The sequence below is a fragment of the Diospyros lotus genome, chromosome 1 (genome assembly GCF_014633365.1).
Source record: "Diospyros lotus cultivar Yz01 chromosome 1, ASM1463336v1, whole genome shotgun sequence".
Taxonomy (NCBI): domain Eukaryota; kingdom Viridiplantae; phylum Streptophyta; class Magnoliopsida; order Ericales; family Ebenaceae; genus Diospyros; species Diospyros lotus.
In genome coordinates this window covers 19,475,982-19,493,027 of record NC_068338.1, presented here as the reverse complement: position 1 = coordinate 19,493,027, position 17,046 = coordinate 19,475,982, and the positions used below count along the sequence as shown (strand labels likewise).

At 43.2% G+C, this 17,046-nt stretch overlaps 1 protein-coding gene across 6 annotated transcripts; it reads right to left on the bottom strand.

Annotated features, from left to right (window-relative positions):
* Positions 1 to 571: 571 nt before the first annotated feature.
* Positions 572 to 15,379, bottom strand: LOC127811370 (protein WHAT'S THIS FACTOR 1, chloroplastic). 6 transcript variants are annotated; one of them, XM_052351164.1, is made up of 3 exons: positions 15,062 to 15,359; positions 3,357 to 3,414; positions 572 to 2,203 (listed from the first exon to the last, which is right to left on the bottom strand). In XM_052351164.1, exon 3 carries the CDS (start codon positions 2,182 to 2,184, stop codon positions 724 to 726), a length of 1,461 nt encoding a protein of 486 aa, XP_052207124.1. In that variant the 5' UTR covers positions 2,185 to 2,203; positions 3,357 to 3,414; positions 15,062 to 15,359; the 3' UTR covers positions 572 to 723. The 6 variants fall into 6 exon arrangements, with proteins under 6 accessions (XP_052207124.1, XP_052207114.1, XP_052207142.1 ...); XM_052351192.1 differs by lacking the exons at positions 572 to 2,203; positions 3,357 to 3,414 and adding exons at positions 4,606 to 11,673; positions 11,747 to 12,114 and having other exon boundaries at positions 15,062 to 15,379; XM_052351195.1 differs by lacking the exons at positions 572 to 2,203; positions 3,357 to 3,414; positions 15,062 to 15,359 and adding exons at positions 4,606 to 11,673; positions 11,747 to 12,114; positions 12,194 to 13,255.
* Between the last annotated feature and the right edge of the window lie 1,667 nt (positions 15,380 to 17,046).

Sequence of the window (17,046 nt, the reverse complement as noted above, 5' to 3'; positions counted from 1 at the left end):
ATGCCCAATAGTACTTTTAAGTCTCTTAGTCCGGCCCACTTTATTATGCATACATTTAGTTGGGATAAATAACTAAAAGAAAATACAATTTATTTTATCAATTTATTGTCTAATATTTGAAGTCTATTTGCAATTTTTTTTAAATCTAAAAAAAAAGTAAAAACATTGACATATTTGGGTATTCAAAACTTATCAATTGATAACTTAATTGTTAGTGACTTAAATTGCAAAATATGATAGTGGTCCATTTTTATATGACTATTAGATATGGTAATTAAAACACATAATTGTGACATACCCATCATCATCATCGCACTATCGTCATTGGGACTAAATAATAGTTTTGTTCTAATAATACCCATCATCGCAATCTTTTGGGGGAATGCCATGGCTTGGATGTTCGAATAAGGTGGCATTTTGGGAAACGACGTCCACAATGTGATATTTGGAGAATAAATTTCAGAAAAGGTGGCATTTTTGGCAATTACTCTGGTAGCGTTAGTATATCATCATACACTGCCTGCCATCAGACTGGCCTGGTCCATGGTACCAAATCATTAGTAATAATCGATGGGGGAAAAACAAAAAACAAAATTAGAAAATAAAGAAGATATATTTGTACACCTATGACCAAATAGAATGGCAATTACAATTTACAGCAGCAATTCTCATAATGCATAACAATCAAAGAGACCTTGCTACAGCCAATACAGATTTTATGCACTACCAGGGTTGCAAATCTTCTTTGTAGCCCCTGAAGTTGACAGTATTAGCAACTTCAGCAGTCCAAAATTTAGGCTTCCCCTCTGGATCCAACAACTCAACTCTCTCATAATCACAACCCAAGTCAGCCCCATCAGAATCTTCAGATTCAAATAAGTCATCTAAATCTTCATAATCATCATCATCATCTTCATAAACATCATCGCCAAGGCAATCATCTTCGTTATCAATATCATTGCCATCGTTGCCTACGCTTTCATTTCTTCTCCTCTCTCGCCTCATTCTTTTCCCTTCCCTAACCAACTCTAGTAACCGATCCTTTATGATGAAAAATTCATCCTTCTCTATTAGTTCACCCGCATCATCGTAGCCTTCCACCAAAAGGACAGAATCTCTCTGGCCTTTCAAGCTCACATAGAACAATTCTGGGTGCCTCACTAGCATCCCTCGCAACTTATTGGGCAGCCCCAACTCCTTTCTAAAATGTGTCAGATGGTCTACCAAGGTCCTCTTCTCAACCATCATTGCTAGCACCTCCCTCACCACAGCACAAGCCCTCTTCTCTGCCTCAATGGACTCTTTTGCTAATTCCACCGTGCGAGTTTTGTATGGGCACACCTCAGGCAATTCTCCGAACATGATCAGAAAATGGCGATGACTTCTTTTCACATTTATCCCCTTCCGGAGCCTTAAATGCTTGAATTTCAAAGGTCTGTCAACAATCAACCCAGACTTCGCTTCAGGAGCAGGTAATGGGTTAGCTAGGAGTGGATCCCACGCGACAAGCTCAAGCGCAGGGCCATAGGACGTGTGAACAATCTTGAATTTCTCTGGGTGGTAATTGCAAAGCTTGGATCGAAAATTAGGGGGAAGGCCAAGGTCTGGAGCAAGGTGAACAAGCTTTGATAAGACGACACGGTGGTGGGAGGAGAGCATAAGAAGTTTCTGGAGTTTCCTAGCCAAGGCCACCGACATGGTTGATCGGAGATGTGATTCCTGGGTTGCAAGCGCAGCTGCAGCTGGAGTAAGGCGGACACAGAGTTGAGAGTATGGTTTAGTAGCATTGAGTGGAGTAGGAGGTGTTGGGATTGTGAATAGCTCAAAAATGGAAGGATATCGATGGATCATGGAGAGCAACGAACGAGGCTTTGACAGGGATAGATAGGAACGGCATTTGGAGAGAATGTGGAGAGGCATGTAATGTTTTGGTTTTGAAAGAAGCAGTGTCTTTAGTTTTTGGACAAATCGAATCTTGTTATGCTTCACGACATGCCTGTCTAGTGATTGATCACGAACAACTTTAAGGGATGCTGAGATACAGAGACTTTTGTAGCTCCGGTTATTGGTATAATTTAAATTAACTGAATTTTTTTTCTGCAAAGGCAGAGGTGGAAGGAACTCAGAATAGAAGGAAACCGCCGACCTACTCCTTTTAGATGATAAAGACAAAGAAGATGCCATTTTTCAGGATTCCTGAGTCCTGCAGAAAGTGAATGTAACGATTAAAAGAATGCAAGGCATATGGCACCATCTCTCTTCTTTTAAGAGATTAGACAAGACATATCTACGAAGACTACCATGAACATGCGCATTTGAACCAACATTTCACAAACACAAAGGAAAAAGGCAAATGTGTTTGTCATGTCATATTTTCATTTTTAAAGACTGTAGAGTAGAAGTGGCGTTGAACATGGTAAGCATTTCCCTCCCGCCTGTGGAGAGACTGAAAAAAATGAGTTACTGTTTAGGCATGAAACATGGATGCTTAATGACATGGAAAATCAAGACTTGTTCTATGCAGGGAGGTTGAAATGTGTCATGTGAGCACAACAGAAGTTGTCTACATTCTGTGATTAGTGATGTAAAATGGGCCCCAATTGAACCCCATTCACATGTTTTAATAAATTTCAAAAAGAGTCTTATACCTATATACTCATTTTATACTTCTTTTAATATTAAATGAGGTTAATTGCGACCCATTGGGGACCCATTTACATCCCTAAATGTTACCAAAAAATGCATGTATAGGGGCAAGCCTTAAAATATATAGATGACAGAAATGCAGTTTTTAAGTATATCCACATTATCAATTCTAAATAAGAAAATGCTAGAAACGCAACTAGAAATTCAGAACATCAAATTCACTCTGTGAAATCTTTATTGTATCATGAGTGCCCAGCTAGATAGGGAGAAACCTAACCAATTTGTTGACCAAATATCTAGTTCTTATACACAATGTCAATTCAGATATTCCATACATGTCTTGTTTCCATCAAAGCTTTCTTAATTCCCCACAACTATCAATGGCAAAATAAGCTTCTATCCAATCAAAATTCTGGGTTTAGATGACTAAATTCATGAATTCAATTTTCATTTGTAAGACATATAACCAAAAATAAAAATATGGCTCAAAATTTGTCATCTATAAACTAAGCAAGAAAAAAAATATGGAAAAATTATATAACAATATTTTTTGGCTTGTCACACAGTACTTCTGCATATCTGTTTTTTTTTTTTTTTCGCATAAATTTTGGGAATCTATCCATAGAGATGTTATCACATCTGTAACCAAAACTACAGAAGTACAAAAAGTGTAGTTTCAGTATCACATTTGATTCGGATGTTATATTAACCTTGTGCAAGGTGTGCTTCTCCTTGGCCTTGCTGTTTCTTGGTTTTTGGAATGTTAACCTAATTTAATTGGAAACAATCAAAGAAAAGAATTTCAAAAATGTCAATGACATGAAAACAGAATATTTTATGTTCTGAAGGGAAACTTGTATCTAAATTTCCATGTTTTCTAAGTAGCACTTATCAGAGTAGTTCAGACAGAATAGATAACATCACCAAAATATAATGGGAATAAATGTGACCTTTGGAATTGTCAGGATAAAATCAATAGTTCTATCATCATGAATTTAACGCCACATTTTTGGAGAGCTTCCTAATTTTCATCTGTAAACAGTCCCAAGACTCCAGATAGGGATATGTTTCCTGTTTTGATTTTTCTTTTGGTTTTAGAAATTAGATTTAGATTAGGATTTATTTTGTTATCTTGTTATTTTCACTTGTTTTCACTTTTGTTCGATAATATAGCTATTATAGGATCCAATCATATTAGGATTTAGATTCCCAATTGATATTGAATTTCTCTCTCGTCTAATCTTTCTCTTCTCTTCTTCTCTCCTGTTCTTCTCAAGCTTCTTCTTCTTCTTCTTCTTCTTCTTCTTAATGATAAAGCTAGGAAAGAGCTAGTTCTAAGAGGCAAAGACACCCTTGTCCACGCCCGTTCTTTTGCCCAGAACATGAACTTTTGTGTCTAGATCCCAGCATGTTAGGTGTATACACATTCATCCTCCTCTTGATCAAGTCCCTCCCCAAAGGATTAAGTTTGTCTTAGGCCAACCTCTCAGGGCACTCCATTCATGAGAGAAACTAAGGGAAGGCCCAAATTGACTGGAAATCAAAACACTAGCTAGTTCAGTGTTTTAAATGCAAAGGTAGCAAAGGTTTCGGACATGTGTCTGCCAATTATCCAACTAAGCCCTTAATTTTTTAAGAACCAAACGAAGCAAATGATGAGGAATACCTGGAAGAACACATAAAAGAGCAAGTTTATTGTCATGACCCAAATTTTGGTGGGTTCATGACTGGCACTAATCCCAAGTACAGATAATATACAGTAAAACATCCACAACTGAGAGGTGTATAATAGAAATTAAATTTTTGTATCATCTCAATAATATAAGAGAGGTAGGGTGGGAAACCCATCCACCATACAAAAATAAAAAATGGAACTAAATACCAGAATCTAAATAACAAAATAAAGATATAAATATACCATAATATCGCCAAAATCATGTACAGAAAACAGTATACCTGATGTGGCATGGCCTAAATTACTAAACTACCCCCTGCGCATTAGTAGTCTCGCTTGCCACATGGATCGCCCGAGAGGTTGACACGTGGCAAGCCAACAAGACAGAGCGGGGAACAGTCCTATACGACTAGTAAAATGACACATGGCAACGCTTGCAAAGCAATCCAAATTGGAGTCCGAAAAATCCGGATTGGACCACAAGACCCATTCCAACTTGACTGGGGTCCTCAGGAGCCGTGCTCGCCCATCTCGAGTTTTATCTCGGGTACCCTATAACGGACCTGCCTATAAAAAACTAGGGTCTTCACCAGGTATAACAAGTCTCAAGCTCTTACATTTTCTACTTGCATTTATTCTACTAACTTGAGCGTCGGAGTCTACCCCGGGAGATTCTAGCCCCTAGTGCTCCATTGTCTTGCAGGCTACATTCCCGAGGTCAAACATCGCCAAGTCCGAAGTTCCCACTCCCGAGGCCTAATTGTCAAGGCGACACGTGGTGATCGATCTCAAATACCATCATCATTTGGCACCCACCGTGGGGCCGACGTCCATACTCGCCAACCTCTTATTTCCATGCCTCATGCTTCGGACTTCTACTCCTCACTTCAGACCCCGATCTTCTCACCTCCAACCTAGTGTTAACGATTTTACTCCTTGCCATAACTAACTGGATGGCCCCCCGAAGGGACGTGACTCGCAGCCAAGCTAGGGCCAATCTGGAGGCCCCGGCGCAAGGAGAGGATCTATCGCCTCCAGCCAATCCAATGCCAGAAGATCGTCTCGTCAAGCTAGAAAATCAAATTCAACAGCTAATTGAGTTGTTAACCGGTTATCTGCAGCAAAATGAACAGCGTCGTCGACAGGTGCCTTTTCATCAGGAAGAACACCAGTCCCCTCCTCCTACCCCGGAGCTTCGTCCATCCTATCCGTCAGGCCAAGAAATCCATCTTTTGAAGGTGACAGAATCCACTTCCTCCCCCTCGCGGGAAGAAGGGACCTCGCAGAAGCAGCGGTTGCGTTTTCTAGAGTGGCAGGTTCAGGAACTCAAGAGGGGAAAGGAGGAGCTACCCCACTTCGGCTCTAACCAACCCCTGAGTAAGAACATCATGGCAGAGGTTCCTCCAGAGAGGTTTCGTATCCCGTCCACAAAGCTCTACGATGGAAACACCGACCCCTATGATCATGTAGAGCTCTTTTCCTCTCATATGCTGGTGCAGTCGGGGTCGGACGCGATGTGGTGTCGGGCCTTTTTGGCTACTTTGGGAGGTCATGCCCAGACGAGGTACTCTTGCCTTCCCCATCATTGCATCAACAGCTAGGGAGAGCTGAAAACATGTTTCCTAGCCCACTATGCTCCCTTGAAACGTCACCAGAAGTCTTCCATGGCTCTAGTTAACGTCGAGCAAAACCAAGGGGAGTCCCTAAAGGATTTTATGGCCAGGTTCAATGAGGAGGCTTTGAGCATCGACGAGTTTGATCAACAGATTGCAATGGTGGCCCTCCAGAATGGCTTGAGGGCTGGGCCATTCGCTCAGTCTTGGCCAAGACTCCACCTCGTACCTTCACAGAAGTCCTTGCCCGACAACCCTCAATATAAAAGTCCTTGCCCGACAAGAAGGAAAGAGAGAAGGAGAAGAAAAAGCTAGTGGAAGAACAGAAGGCCGAATATCGCTCATCCCGAACAAAAGATCGCTTCGGTTTTGGGGGTATTCGTGGAGCGATCTTCGGTTTTGGGGGTATTCGTGGAGGCCCGGTGAGTTATACTCCCCTCAATACAAGTCGAGCAGAGATTCTCTTGGCACTAGAGGATAAGGATTATCTGCAGCGTCCTCCCCCACTGAAGTCTCCGCCCAACACTCGAAGCAAAAAGAAGTATTGCTGATTCCATCGGGACCACAGTCATGATACAGAAGACTGCATCCAATTGAAATAAGAGATTCAATAGCTCATCAACTGAGGCTACCTCCATGATTTCATTTGGAGAGGAGGCACAAGCTCGGGCAAGGTAGAGTCCAAGCCGGAGAATAGGAGGAGGTCTCCTCCTCGTCATCACTTCCGAAAGTGAACTCGGACACCGCCTCAGAGAGAAGGAAAACAGCCTGTGGAGGAGTGGGCCCAGAATAGGTCCCAGGACTCAAGATAATTGGTTGGGGGTTCAGAATAGGGAAGGCTCCACCACTCCCAATAATGCAGTAAAGGAGGAGGCGATCATCACTTTCTCCGAGAAAGATCTTCCGATTCACATCAACTACTCAGATCCTCTAGTAATCACTGCTCAGGTAGGAGAGTGGGAAATGAGGCAAATCTTGGTGGACCCTGGCAGCTCTTCGGAGATTCTCTACAAAAGGGCGTTCTTGGGAATGGGATTTACACTTGATTAGCTGAGGCCAATTCAAGTCCCACTAGTAGGTTTTGATGGAATGGTGGTACATTCGAAGGGGCTGATCCAGCTGCCCCTGACTGTTGGTAGCGGCTCTCGCAGATCCCAAGTGGCGTTGGACTTCTTGGTTGCTGATGTCCCCTCAGCATACAATATGATCTTTGGAAGGTCCAAGCTTAGTGCTCTAAGGGCGGTACCAAGCACGTATCACATGGTGTTGAAATTCCCTACTCCAGGCGAGATTAGGCCTCCCTGAATGCTATTATTACCAAAGGGTTAGAGTCAAATTCAAGACTGAACCAGGATGCTTTTCCTCAAGCCGGTCGGGGCCAAATGGAGCCGGAGCAAGCTAGGGCCCAGAGTATGGAAGCAGGGCAAAGGCCAATAAGGAGGGTGGGACAGAGTTCTAGTGCCCCTCCTAGCGTGGTCACCAATTTTGTCTTGGAGGGTCTAGAAGAGCCAAAAACCTCAGAGCTAGTGGACGAGCTTGAGGAAGTCCCGCTGGGGGAAGAGCCTAATCGAACAGTGCGAATCAGTTCCAAGTTACAGGAGCCATTGCGATCTGAAGTCCTTTCACTTCTACGACGATATCGTGATGTGTTTACCTGGTCTACACTGGATATGCCAGGTATAGACCCAACGGTCATAACCCATCACTGGCTTTACCCAAATTGCGTGCCAATAAGACAGAGGGAGAGGAAGTTTGCCCCAGAGCGAGCTAAAGATATAGAGGCTGAGGTGGGAAAACTTATCGAAGATAATCACATCTAGGAAGTTGACTACCTAGAGTGGCTAACTAACGTGGTTCTCGTCTCCAAGGGGTAGGAGAAATGGAGGTTCTATATTGATTTTAAAGACCTCAATAAAGCTTGCACGAAATACAGTTATCCTCTACCCAGAATTGATGCGTTGATTAACGAAACAGTGAGGTGTCAGCTGATGAGTTTCCTAAATGCATTCCAGGGGTACCACCAAATTCCATTGCACCCTGAAGATCAGGAAAAGACTGCATTCATCACAGACAAGGCCCCCTATTGTTACTGGGTTATGCCCTTCAGGGCTTAAGAACCCCGGGGCTACATATCAAAGGTTGGTCAACAAACTATTCAAAGCTCAGCTCGGTCGAAACATGAAAGCTTACGTGAATGATATGTTGGTCAAGAGTCTCTTGGCTAAGCAACATCCGGATGACTTGCAGGAGTGCCTCCGGACCTTGCACCAATATCAAATGAAGCTCAACCCGGGCAAGTGAGCCTTTGGGGTTACGGCTTGTAAATTCTTGGGTTCATGGTGCGTTACTGGGGGATTGCGGCCAACCCCTCAAAGAAAAAGGTCATCCTCGAGATGCCTCCTCCTCAGAATATCAAGGAGGTGCAGAGATTAACTAGAAGGATGGCAAGATTGGGAAGATTCTTGTCAAGGTCAGCGGAGAAGAGACAGCCATTTTTTAAAGCCTTGACTCGAGTCCAGAATTTCACATGGACACAAGAATGCCAAGAGGCCTTTGAACAGCTAAAACGGTATCTAGTCTCCCCCCTGCTCCTAGCCAAGCCGCAGCCGGAGAAGTCATTATGTATTTATCTGGCTGCTTCAAATGAAGTTGTCAGCTCAGTTCTAGTGCAGGAGGATGACAAAGTTCAGCAACCGGTCTATTATGTTAGTAAAAGGCTGGTCAGGGCCGAGATTCGCTATACTCCGACATAAAAGTTGGCTTATGCCCTAATTATCTCCGCTCGAAAGCTGAGACTCTACTTTGAGGCACACCACATTATCATCTTAACTAGCCAGCCTTTAAAGCATGTGCTAGGAAATCCATACTTGTTTGGAAGGATGCTCAAATGGGCAGTGGAGCTAAGCGCTTTCGACATCGACTATCGCCCTCGACCAGCCATCAAGGCACAGGCTCTGGTGGACTTCATAATGGAAGGCACTCTACCAAGTGAAGAAGTCGAAAGGGTTTCCCAGACTTGGACTCTCTCTGTGGATGGGAGCTTGAACGTCAGGGGCAGCGGTGCTAGGTTACTGCTCCAGAGCCGCGATGGACAAGCTTGGTCGTATACCCTCCACTTCGAGTTCAATGCCTCTAATAATAAGGCCGAGTGCGAGGCATTTCTTGCCGGACTCAGACTAGCAGAGAAGATGGGAGTCAGGGATCTGGAGGTATATTCTGACTCTAATTTAATTGTACAGCAAGTAATAGGAGAGTTCGAGGCCCAAAAGGAAACTATGGCCCAGTATTTGGCGATGGCTAAGAATCTCATGGCGCGTTTCCAGGTAGTGAAAATCAACAACATCGTGGCAGATGCTCTCTCAAGGATAGTTGCTTCTTCCTTCCCCAGGTATTCCCGGGCTGTCTACATGGAGTCATTACCCCAAAGAAGCATTGAGACAGAAGCAAAACAGCTTTGCTTGGATAGGGGAGAAAATTGGATGGATCTCATCATAGCACATCTAACTAAGGGGTGGCTACCAAAGAAGGAGCAAGAGAGCCGAAAGGAGCCAAGCTGCCAAATTCCTACTGGTTGGCCCGGACCTCTACAAGAAGTCCTTCACCCAGCCGCTGCTAAGGTGTGTGGGACCCGCCGAAGCCGATTACATCCTAAGGGAGATCCACAAGGGGATTTGCGGCAGTCATATTAGAGCTCGGTCTCTTTCTCAAAAAGCACTCCGACAAGGATACTACGATGATGTGCAGCTAGTTCGAACTTGTGAAAGATGCCAAAGGACTTCAAACTTGGTTCACACCCCGACAGCCGAACTTACCCACCTAGCGTCGCCTTGTCCATTCGCCCGGTGAGGAGTTGAAATCATCGGACCTTTCCCGCTAGCGATCCAGACAAAACAAATACTTGATAGCGGCCATTGATTACTTTACTAAGTGGGTAGAGGCTAAGCCAATAGCGACTATCACTGGCCAGAGGGTAAAGCAATTCTTTTGGAAATCCATCGTATGCCAGTTTGGTATTCCCCAGGTGCTAGTAACAAATAATGGCACCCAATTCGAGGATCGGTCCGTACAAGAATGGTGCCGTGAGTTAGGGATTAAGCAACATTTTACCTTGGTGGCCCATCCTCAAGCTAATGGGCAAGTAGAGCTGACAAACAGAACCATTCTTCAAGGACTCCGAGCTCGAGTGGAGAAAGCGATGGTCGATGGGTAGACGAACTCCCCAGCATACTATGGTCCTATCGAACCACACCACGAACAACTACAGAAGAGTCCCCTTTTACACTATGTCATGGCTCGAAGGCTCTCATTCCTGTTGAGATAGGGGTGGCTAACTACCGAGTGGGGCATTTCGATCCCGAGGTGAACGAGCAAGGGTTAAGGTGTAATTTGGACTTGGTGGATGAACTTTGAGATCTGGCACGAATTCGACAAGCTGCGTATAACCAGTGTATTGCTAGGTACTACAACCGACAAGTGCGCATCAGAAGTTTCGTGCCAGGAGATCTTGTGTTGCAACAGTTTGATGTGAGTCGTCTTCAGGACATGAATAAGTTAACCCCGAATTGGGAAGGGTCGTATCGGGTGGTGGAATCCCTAAGTCCGAGGGCATATCGACTAGAAGATATGGAAGGCAAGCATTTGAAACATACTTGGAATGTGCAAAACTTGAGGAAATTTTATCAATAAAAAGGGGAATGCCCCGAGTCTTTTTGTACTCTTTTACGACTAATGGCAAGAATTCGGATTCTCTTCATCCAAAAGAAAATCCAAAGGTCAAGAGCCCTAGGTCGTCCCCGAGTCGAAGGTGGACTAATGGCAAAGGAAAAACTCTAGCCCAACACCCTTCTCTGCAGGGGAGTGGCTAAAAATCCGAAGGTTAAGAACCCTAGGCCGTCCCCAAATCAAAGGTGGACTAATGGCCAGGAAAAACTCTAGCCCAACACCCTCCTCTGTGAAGGAGTGGCTAAAATTCAGGGGTCAAAAGCTCTAGGCCGTCCCCAAAGGCGGACTAATGGCCAGAAATAACTTAGAACCCAACACCCTCCTCCAAAAGGGAGTTGCTAAAATCCAAGAGTAAAGAGCCCTAGACCGTCCCTTTCAATTTGTCGACTAAAGGAGAACCAAGGGTCAAATTAATCCCTTCAACTATGCAAAGGATCAAGTTTCAACTAGTCTTAGCCCATATATTCGCAATCAAAAAGTGAAGAATCAAAGTAGAATAGCATTATATAAAAGCGAAATAATTCAATACATGAAGTTGGAGGAGGTACAAAAAGTCCTAGCTAGAAAATGTGAAAAAACTCAAGCATCAGGAGAAGCGTTTTAGTCATCAGCCACCTCCGAGTCCTCCTCTAACTCGGCCACAATTTCTTTAATAGATCGAACATTGGACAAATCCAAGTCCGGATGAGCTCGTAACACCTCGGTCGCATGGGTTTGAAATCCCTTCCTCCAAGCCTCCTGCAAGTTTTGCTGGATGAACACCTCCACTTCAGGAAGTTTGGTGGGCTCAACATACTCGCGTTCATATCTACGATTGAGTGAGTTCACCCGGGATAGCTCTTCCTCGAGCTCCTGAATGCGTGGGCCCAAAGACTGTCGCTTGGAGGTTAACTCTCCCAAGTCTTTCCTCTGACTGTCTACTAGCTCGTCCCTCTCGTGCAATTGGGTGTCTAACTCAAGGGTCTTCTTAGAGGCCTGGGCAAAGCGTTCAGAGAAGTCCGAGACAAATGTGACCACCTGTAACAAACAAGCTGAGTAAAGGCACCATAGTTGAGCCTAAAAGATGCCAGTAAGGTAAAAAGGGGGTTACCTGGGCCAGATGCTTGCACAAGGCGGCCTCCACTGTCTCTGAGGAATGTTCAGCCAATACTTGACGATCTGCAGGAGTTGCGAAGTGATGAATCATTTGCCTTGCCACCTGGGTGTTCCGGCTAAGATCGCTTTCCTTTACTCCCCAGTTAGGAACATGGTCAGGGTGGTATGGAGGAGACTCGGGTGCTTGAGGTAATTGTCTCGGGGCTTGAGAAGTTTTCTTCCTCCTAAGACGGCTAGACTCCCCCTCCCCAGTAGGGGAGGGATCCAGGCCAGCTTTCCCCTTCTTGGAAGCGGCAGCATCCTTACCCTCCACAGGCTGCTGCTTATTCTTTCCCCAAATAAAGGTCGTGCTCACCATTTTAGCTACAAAAATAAAGGCAAAATGTCAATAGCAAAGAAAACAACAAATTGAAGGTGCAAAAATAGTGGAAAAAGAGACTACCCAGAGTAACATCAGGCTTGGAGCAAGCATGAGCTGATAGACCCCCCAAGTATAGGTTACAGTCAGATATCAATGCCCGAGCACTGATGGGGTTCAACTCCCTCAAAATCCGAATGTGAGGAAGCTCGTCATGCGAGACCTTGAGACCACAAATCTTTGAGGGTTGGAAAACCAACTCAGCTAGCACCCCGAAGCCAACATTCCTGTCCTTCAGGCCAGCAAAGGAAAACTTACTCTTCCATCGTTTTACGGAGGTAGGATCATCAACGACGAACTAACGCTGGTTGACGGCAAAGAAAGCGAACCAAAGTTCGGTCTTACTAGCAGGGACCACCTTAAACATCCTAAAGAAAAGTTGAGCAGTGGGTTCAATATCTCGAGCTCAGCAACAGAGAATGAAAGTAGTAAGACACCTCCAGCCATTAGAAATTAATTGAGAAAGACATAACCTCATAACAAAGAACACCTTAACTACGTGAGCCGCGAGGGGAAACCTAAGACCGGCAGCAAGAGCTTGCTCATACACAATGATACAACCATGGGGGGCCTGGTGGGCTTTCAAACCCCTGGGTTCTCTATACCAATAATTATCAAGGATGAGGTGGTATTTCTTGACGAGGAGAATGAACTCTTTCTCAATTATAGTGGAGTGGTCAATAGTAAGATCCTCAGGTAAGTTCTCTAAGTTAGGATCCTAAGTTAAGATCTCTAAGTTAAGATTCTCAGGTAAGTTCTCTAAGTTAGGATCACTACTGAGATGGGACTCTGAGGAAAGAAGAAGGGAAGCTCCTTTATGCCTCCTAAGCATTTTTTGCCTGCAAAGGGGGCCATAGGGGGGACTAAATAATTCGACGTTCAATTCCTCACTACTAAGACGAGTATTTGAGGTTTCTGAATCCGAAAAGGAAGAAGAAGAAAAAGACATGCTAAAAATGAGTAAGATCAACAAAAAGGAATCATTAACTGAGAGAAGAAAGACAGAGGTCAGGAAAGGAAAACCTAAGCTAGGCACGAGCCAAAAGGAGCTCAACAGGTGCAGCCTAGCTTGGGAAATCTCAAACCACACTTGCGACAAAAAAGCAATAAGAAACATGTTAGTCAAGTCGAGGCTTATTTTATTAAATTAATTAAAAAAAAAAGGTAGCAACAACGAAAGGGCGACAAGGGGGAGCGGCCATGGTCGACCCCGATCGAGGCCAGGTCGAGCTTGGCGCTCGGCCAGGCGCCAAGGCCGACCTCGACCATGGTCAAGCCCGGCACTCGGCCACGATCGAGATCTGGCAGAGTCGAGCTCGGCTAGACCAAAAGTTAAAAAAAAAAATAATACAAAAAGAAAAGGCAAATGAGGAAATAAAATGAGAGAGAAGGGAAAGACTAACCTCAAGAGTTGGGAGCTTGGTTGTCAAGTGAAGTGGTAATTGAGGAATGGGGAGAGGAAGGACCCAAGCCCTCCTACCAAACACTCATTTTAATCTCAAGGTAATAAATGACTCTCTTAAATGTGAATTTCGTACTTAAAAATACTCTTACGCACCTAGGGGAAAGTCTACACTCAAATAACTTCAGAAACTAGGCTACTCCTCGACCTAACGTGATTTTGAGCTCGGCTAAAGGAGTAGGGGGCAAGTGATGTGGCCTGGCCTAAATTACTAAAATACCCCCTATGCGTTAGTAGTCTCGCTTGCCACATGGATCGCCCGAGAAGCTAACACGTGGCAACCCTACAAGACGGAGCGGGGAACAGTCCTATACGACCAGTAAAATGACACATGGCAACGCTTGCAGATTAATCCGGAGTGGAGTTCGAAAAATCTAGACTGGACCGCGAGACCCGTTCCAGCTTGATCGGGGTCCTCGGGAACCGTGCCCGCCCATCTCGGGTTTTATCTTGGGTACCCTATAACGAACTTGCCTATAAAAAAACAGGGGTCTTCACCAATTATAATAAGTCTCAAACTCTTACATTTTCTACTACTTGCATTTACTCTACTGACTTGAGTGTCGGAGTCTACCTCAGGGGATCCTAGCCCCGGTGCTCCATTGTCTTGCATGCTACATTCCCGAGGTCAGACATCACCAAGTCTGAAGTTCCCACTCCCGAGGCCTAATTGTCTAAGCGACACATAGTGGTCGGTTTCAAATACTATTATCAACATCGGTACATCAAATATAGTAATATACTATTAGTAAAGGGAAATTGGGCCAACCCAATAGCTTAAAACTTAAATGAAATGAACTTGCCAGTAAATCAAGAGTGGGTCAAGTCATAATTTTGAAAACTTACTGCCAAATTCAAAAGTGTCATGAACTCGTGACAATTTCACAATTTTCAAAACGTAAGGGCCATTCTGAAATTTTATAACTAAAAAGGCCAAATTCATATTTTTATAATCACAAGGGTCAATACATATTTTATATAACCATTAAAGGCCAAAACGTAGTTCCTCAAACTGCCCACCGGAAAATCAAAGAAGAACCACCCAAACGCCTGCAGCCGCTACCAGTCGATGCCGGTCGACGATTCCGATGGTCGGAGCCGGTCATCGGAATCTCTCGACTACGGTGGTTCACATATCCAAAAATCAAACCGAGCCAACAGCTAGATTTTACCAGATCTAAAAATAAATTTTGTCAGAAAATTCCCTTTTCGGAACAGCATCGCCAGGCACCATCCACGACAGATTCCGACGATCGGAACCGACCATCAGACTCCCCTTGGCCTTGTGACCCACATACCCAAAAAATCAAAAAGATCTAACGGTTGGATCTTAGTGTATCTAGGTTTTAATATTCGGGAAACTTTTTTGTGCGTGTATATATATACGTATATATATACATTAGAAACTGAAAGGTCGCCGGAAACCTTACCTCTGATCCGATAGATGACTGTGAAGCGCGACGTCGGAGATGGTGGTGGCGGATTAAGGCGATGCGGCCGTCAAGCTGACGCCTGTAGACCAGGTCCCTGCCGCGGTTGGAGACGGAGAAGACTGTTCGGCAGTGTCCTCCTCAAGCGTGGCCGGCCGGCGAGGGCCGAACGAATAGGAACAGAGAGAGTGAGAGAGCCGCAGGGAGGGTTTCCCAAACCCTAGCTCCCCTTTCTCTTCCATTCTATACCCGCCCAGATCCACGGATCCGGTCGGGCCCTTCTTTGGGGCAGGGCTAACCCGCCCGAGTCCTTGGCCAGCCAGTTCCTTCTCCTCTTTTTCTTTTTTTTGTTCTTTTCTTTTCCATTTTTTCATAATTCTAAATTAAAATAAATAAATAAATTGATATTTAGAGTAAATAATTAAAAGAAAAACCAAATCTAAATAAGACTAATAAAAAATAATGTAAATAAGAAAGAAAATGTCTTTAAATGTTTTAAATAAGTTTTGAAAGAAAGCTCGTACCTTACAAGTAAAGTTAAATTTGATTAAAAAATAACCAGACTATGTTACCAAATTTAATTAAATATACATATTTAAAAATAATATAATTAATTTAAAAATTAACATCATATGAAATTAATTCATTTTCAATTCTCAGTGAGCACAGCTAACACCATCTTAGCTCTGATTGGGCTTGCCCTTGGTTTAACGATATTAAATTTGTGTTCTTTTAATTTTGACCTTGCTCAATACTTCTCAGCCATAGGTTTCTATTGACTTTTCTAGTTCATGTTTCTCTCCTACTTCTTTTATGTGCTAAATCTAGTATTTCCTTAAATGCCTTTGATTTATCTTTTTAACATATTGACTTTTCAAGGTCACATGACTAATCAATCCACCTTTTCACATCATATACTCCTTTATCTAGGAGGGGAAAGTTCGCATTGCAAATGGCTCTTTCTTTCCCATCTCAGGGAATGGAGAGATCCAGTGTATCATCATTAAACTTATATTTTGTCTTGTATGTTCCAAATTTTTCTAATAGTCTCATTTTTATTAGCTTCCTTACAAATGGCTTACAATGTAAGGTCACTTTTTTCCTATTTATTGCACTTTTCGGGAACTAAAGATAAGAAAGTTGATTGCATATGATAAGATGCATAATGGGCTCTATTATATAGAAAATGATGCTCGAGTAGTTAGCAATCAAATTGGGGTGACTATTCCTACAAAGCATGAGCTACTTATATGGCATCTTCAATTGGGGCATCCTGCATTTAGTGTGTTGCAACACTTGTTTCTATCTTTGTTTTCCAAATATAAAAAATAAATGTTAGTATGTGATGTGTGTGAGTTTGTGAAACATATTTAGATTTATTTATTCTAGTGTTAGCAATAAAAGTTCTAGTCCTTTTGCCTTGGTTCATTCTAATTTGTAGAGCTACTAAAATTACGTCAACTTATAAGTGTTGTTTGTTTGTGATATTTATAAACTATTTTAGCACTCACTTGGGTATTCCTAGAGTTGAGTGAAGTCTCCCCTATTTCAAGTGGTTTCAAAAGATGATAAAAACACAATTTGGAGTGAAAATCAAAATGATGCATTTGGATAATGGAATAGAGTATACCCACGATGGTGTAGTTGAGTGAAAAAATACACATTTTGGAGGTAACACCTTCCTTACTATTTTCTACGCTTGTACTTAAGTTTTTGTGGGAAAATTTGTGTGAACTACTATTTAGTTAAGTAATCACATGCCATTGGAAGTCTTACACTTTTTCACTTCACTCAAAAGACTTCAGGTATTCACTTCTTTTATAGTCCTACCAAAAGTATTTAGGTGTATATATTTTCATCTAAGACTGAAGCTCAAGTATTACAAAACTTAATCCATGAGCTCATAAGTGCGTTTTTGTGGGTTATGCCTTTGTAAAAAGGGTTACAAGCGCTATTGTCTCATAGATATAAAGATATAAATTATA

Bases quoted from the DNA above. Each gene is read 5' to 3' on its own strand.
- LOC127811370 (XM_052351164.1), bottom strand. From the start codon at position 2,184: ATGGCATCTTCTTTGTCTTTATCATCTAAAAGGAGTAGGTCGGCGGTT.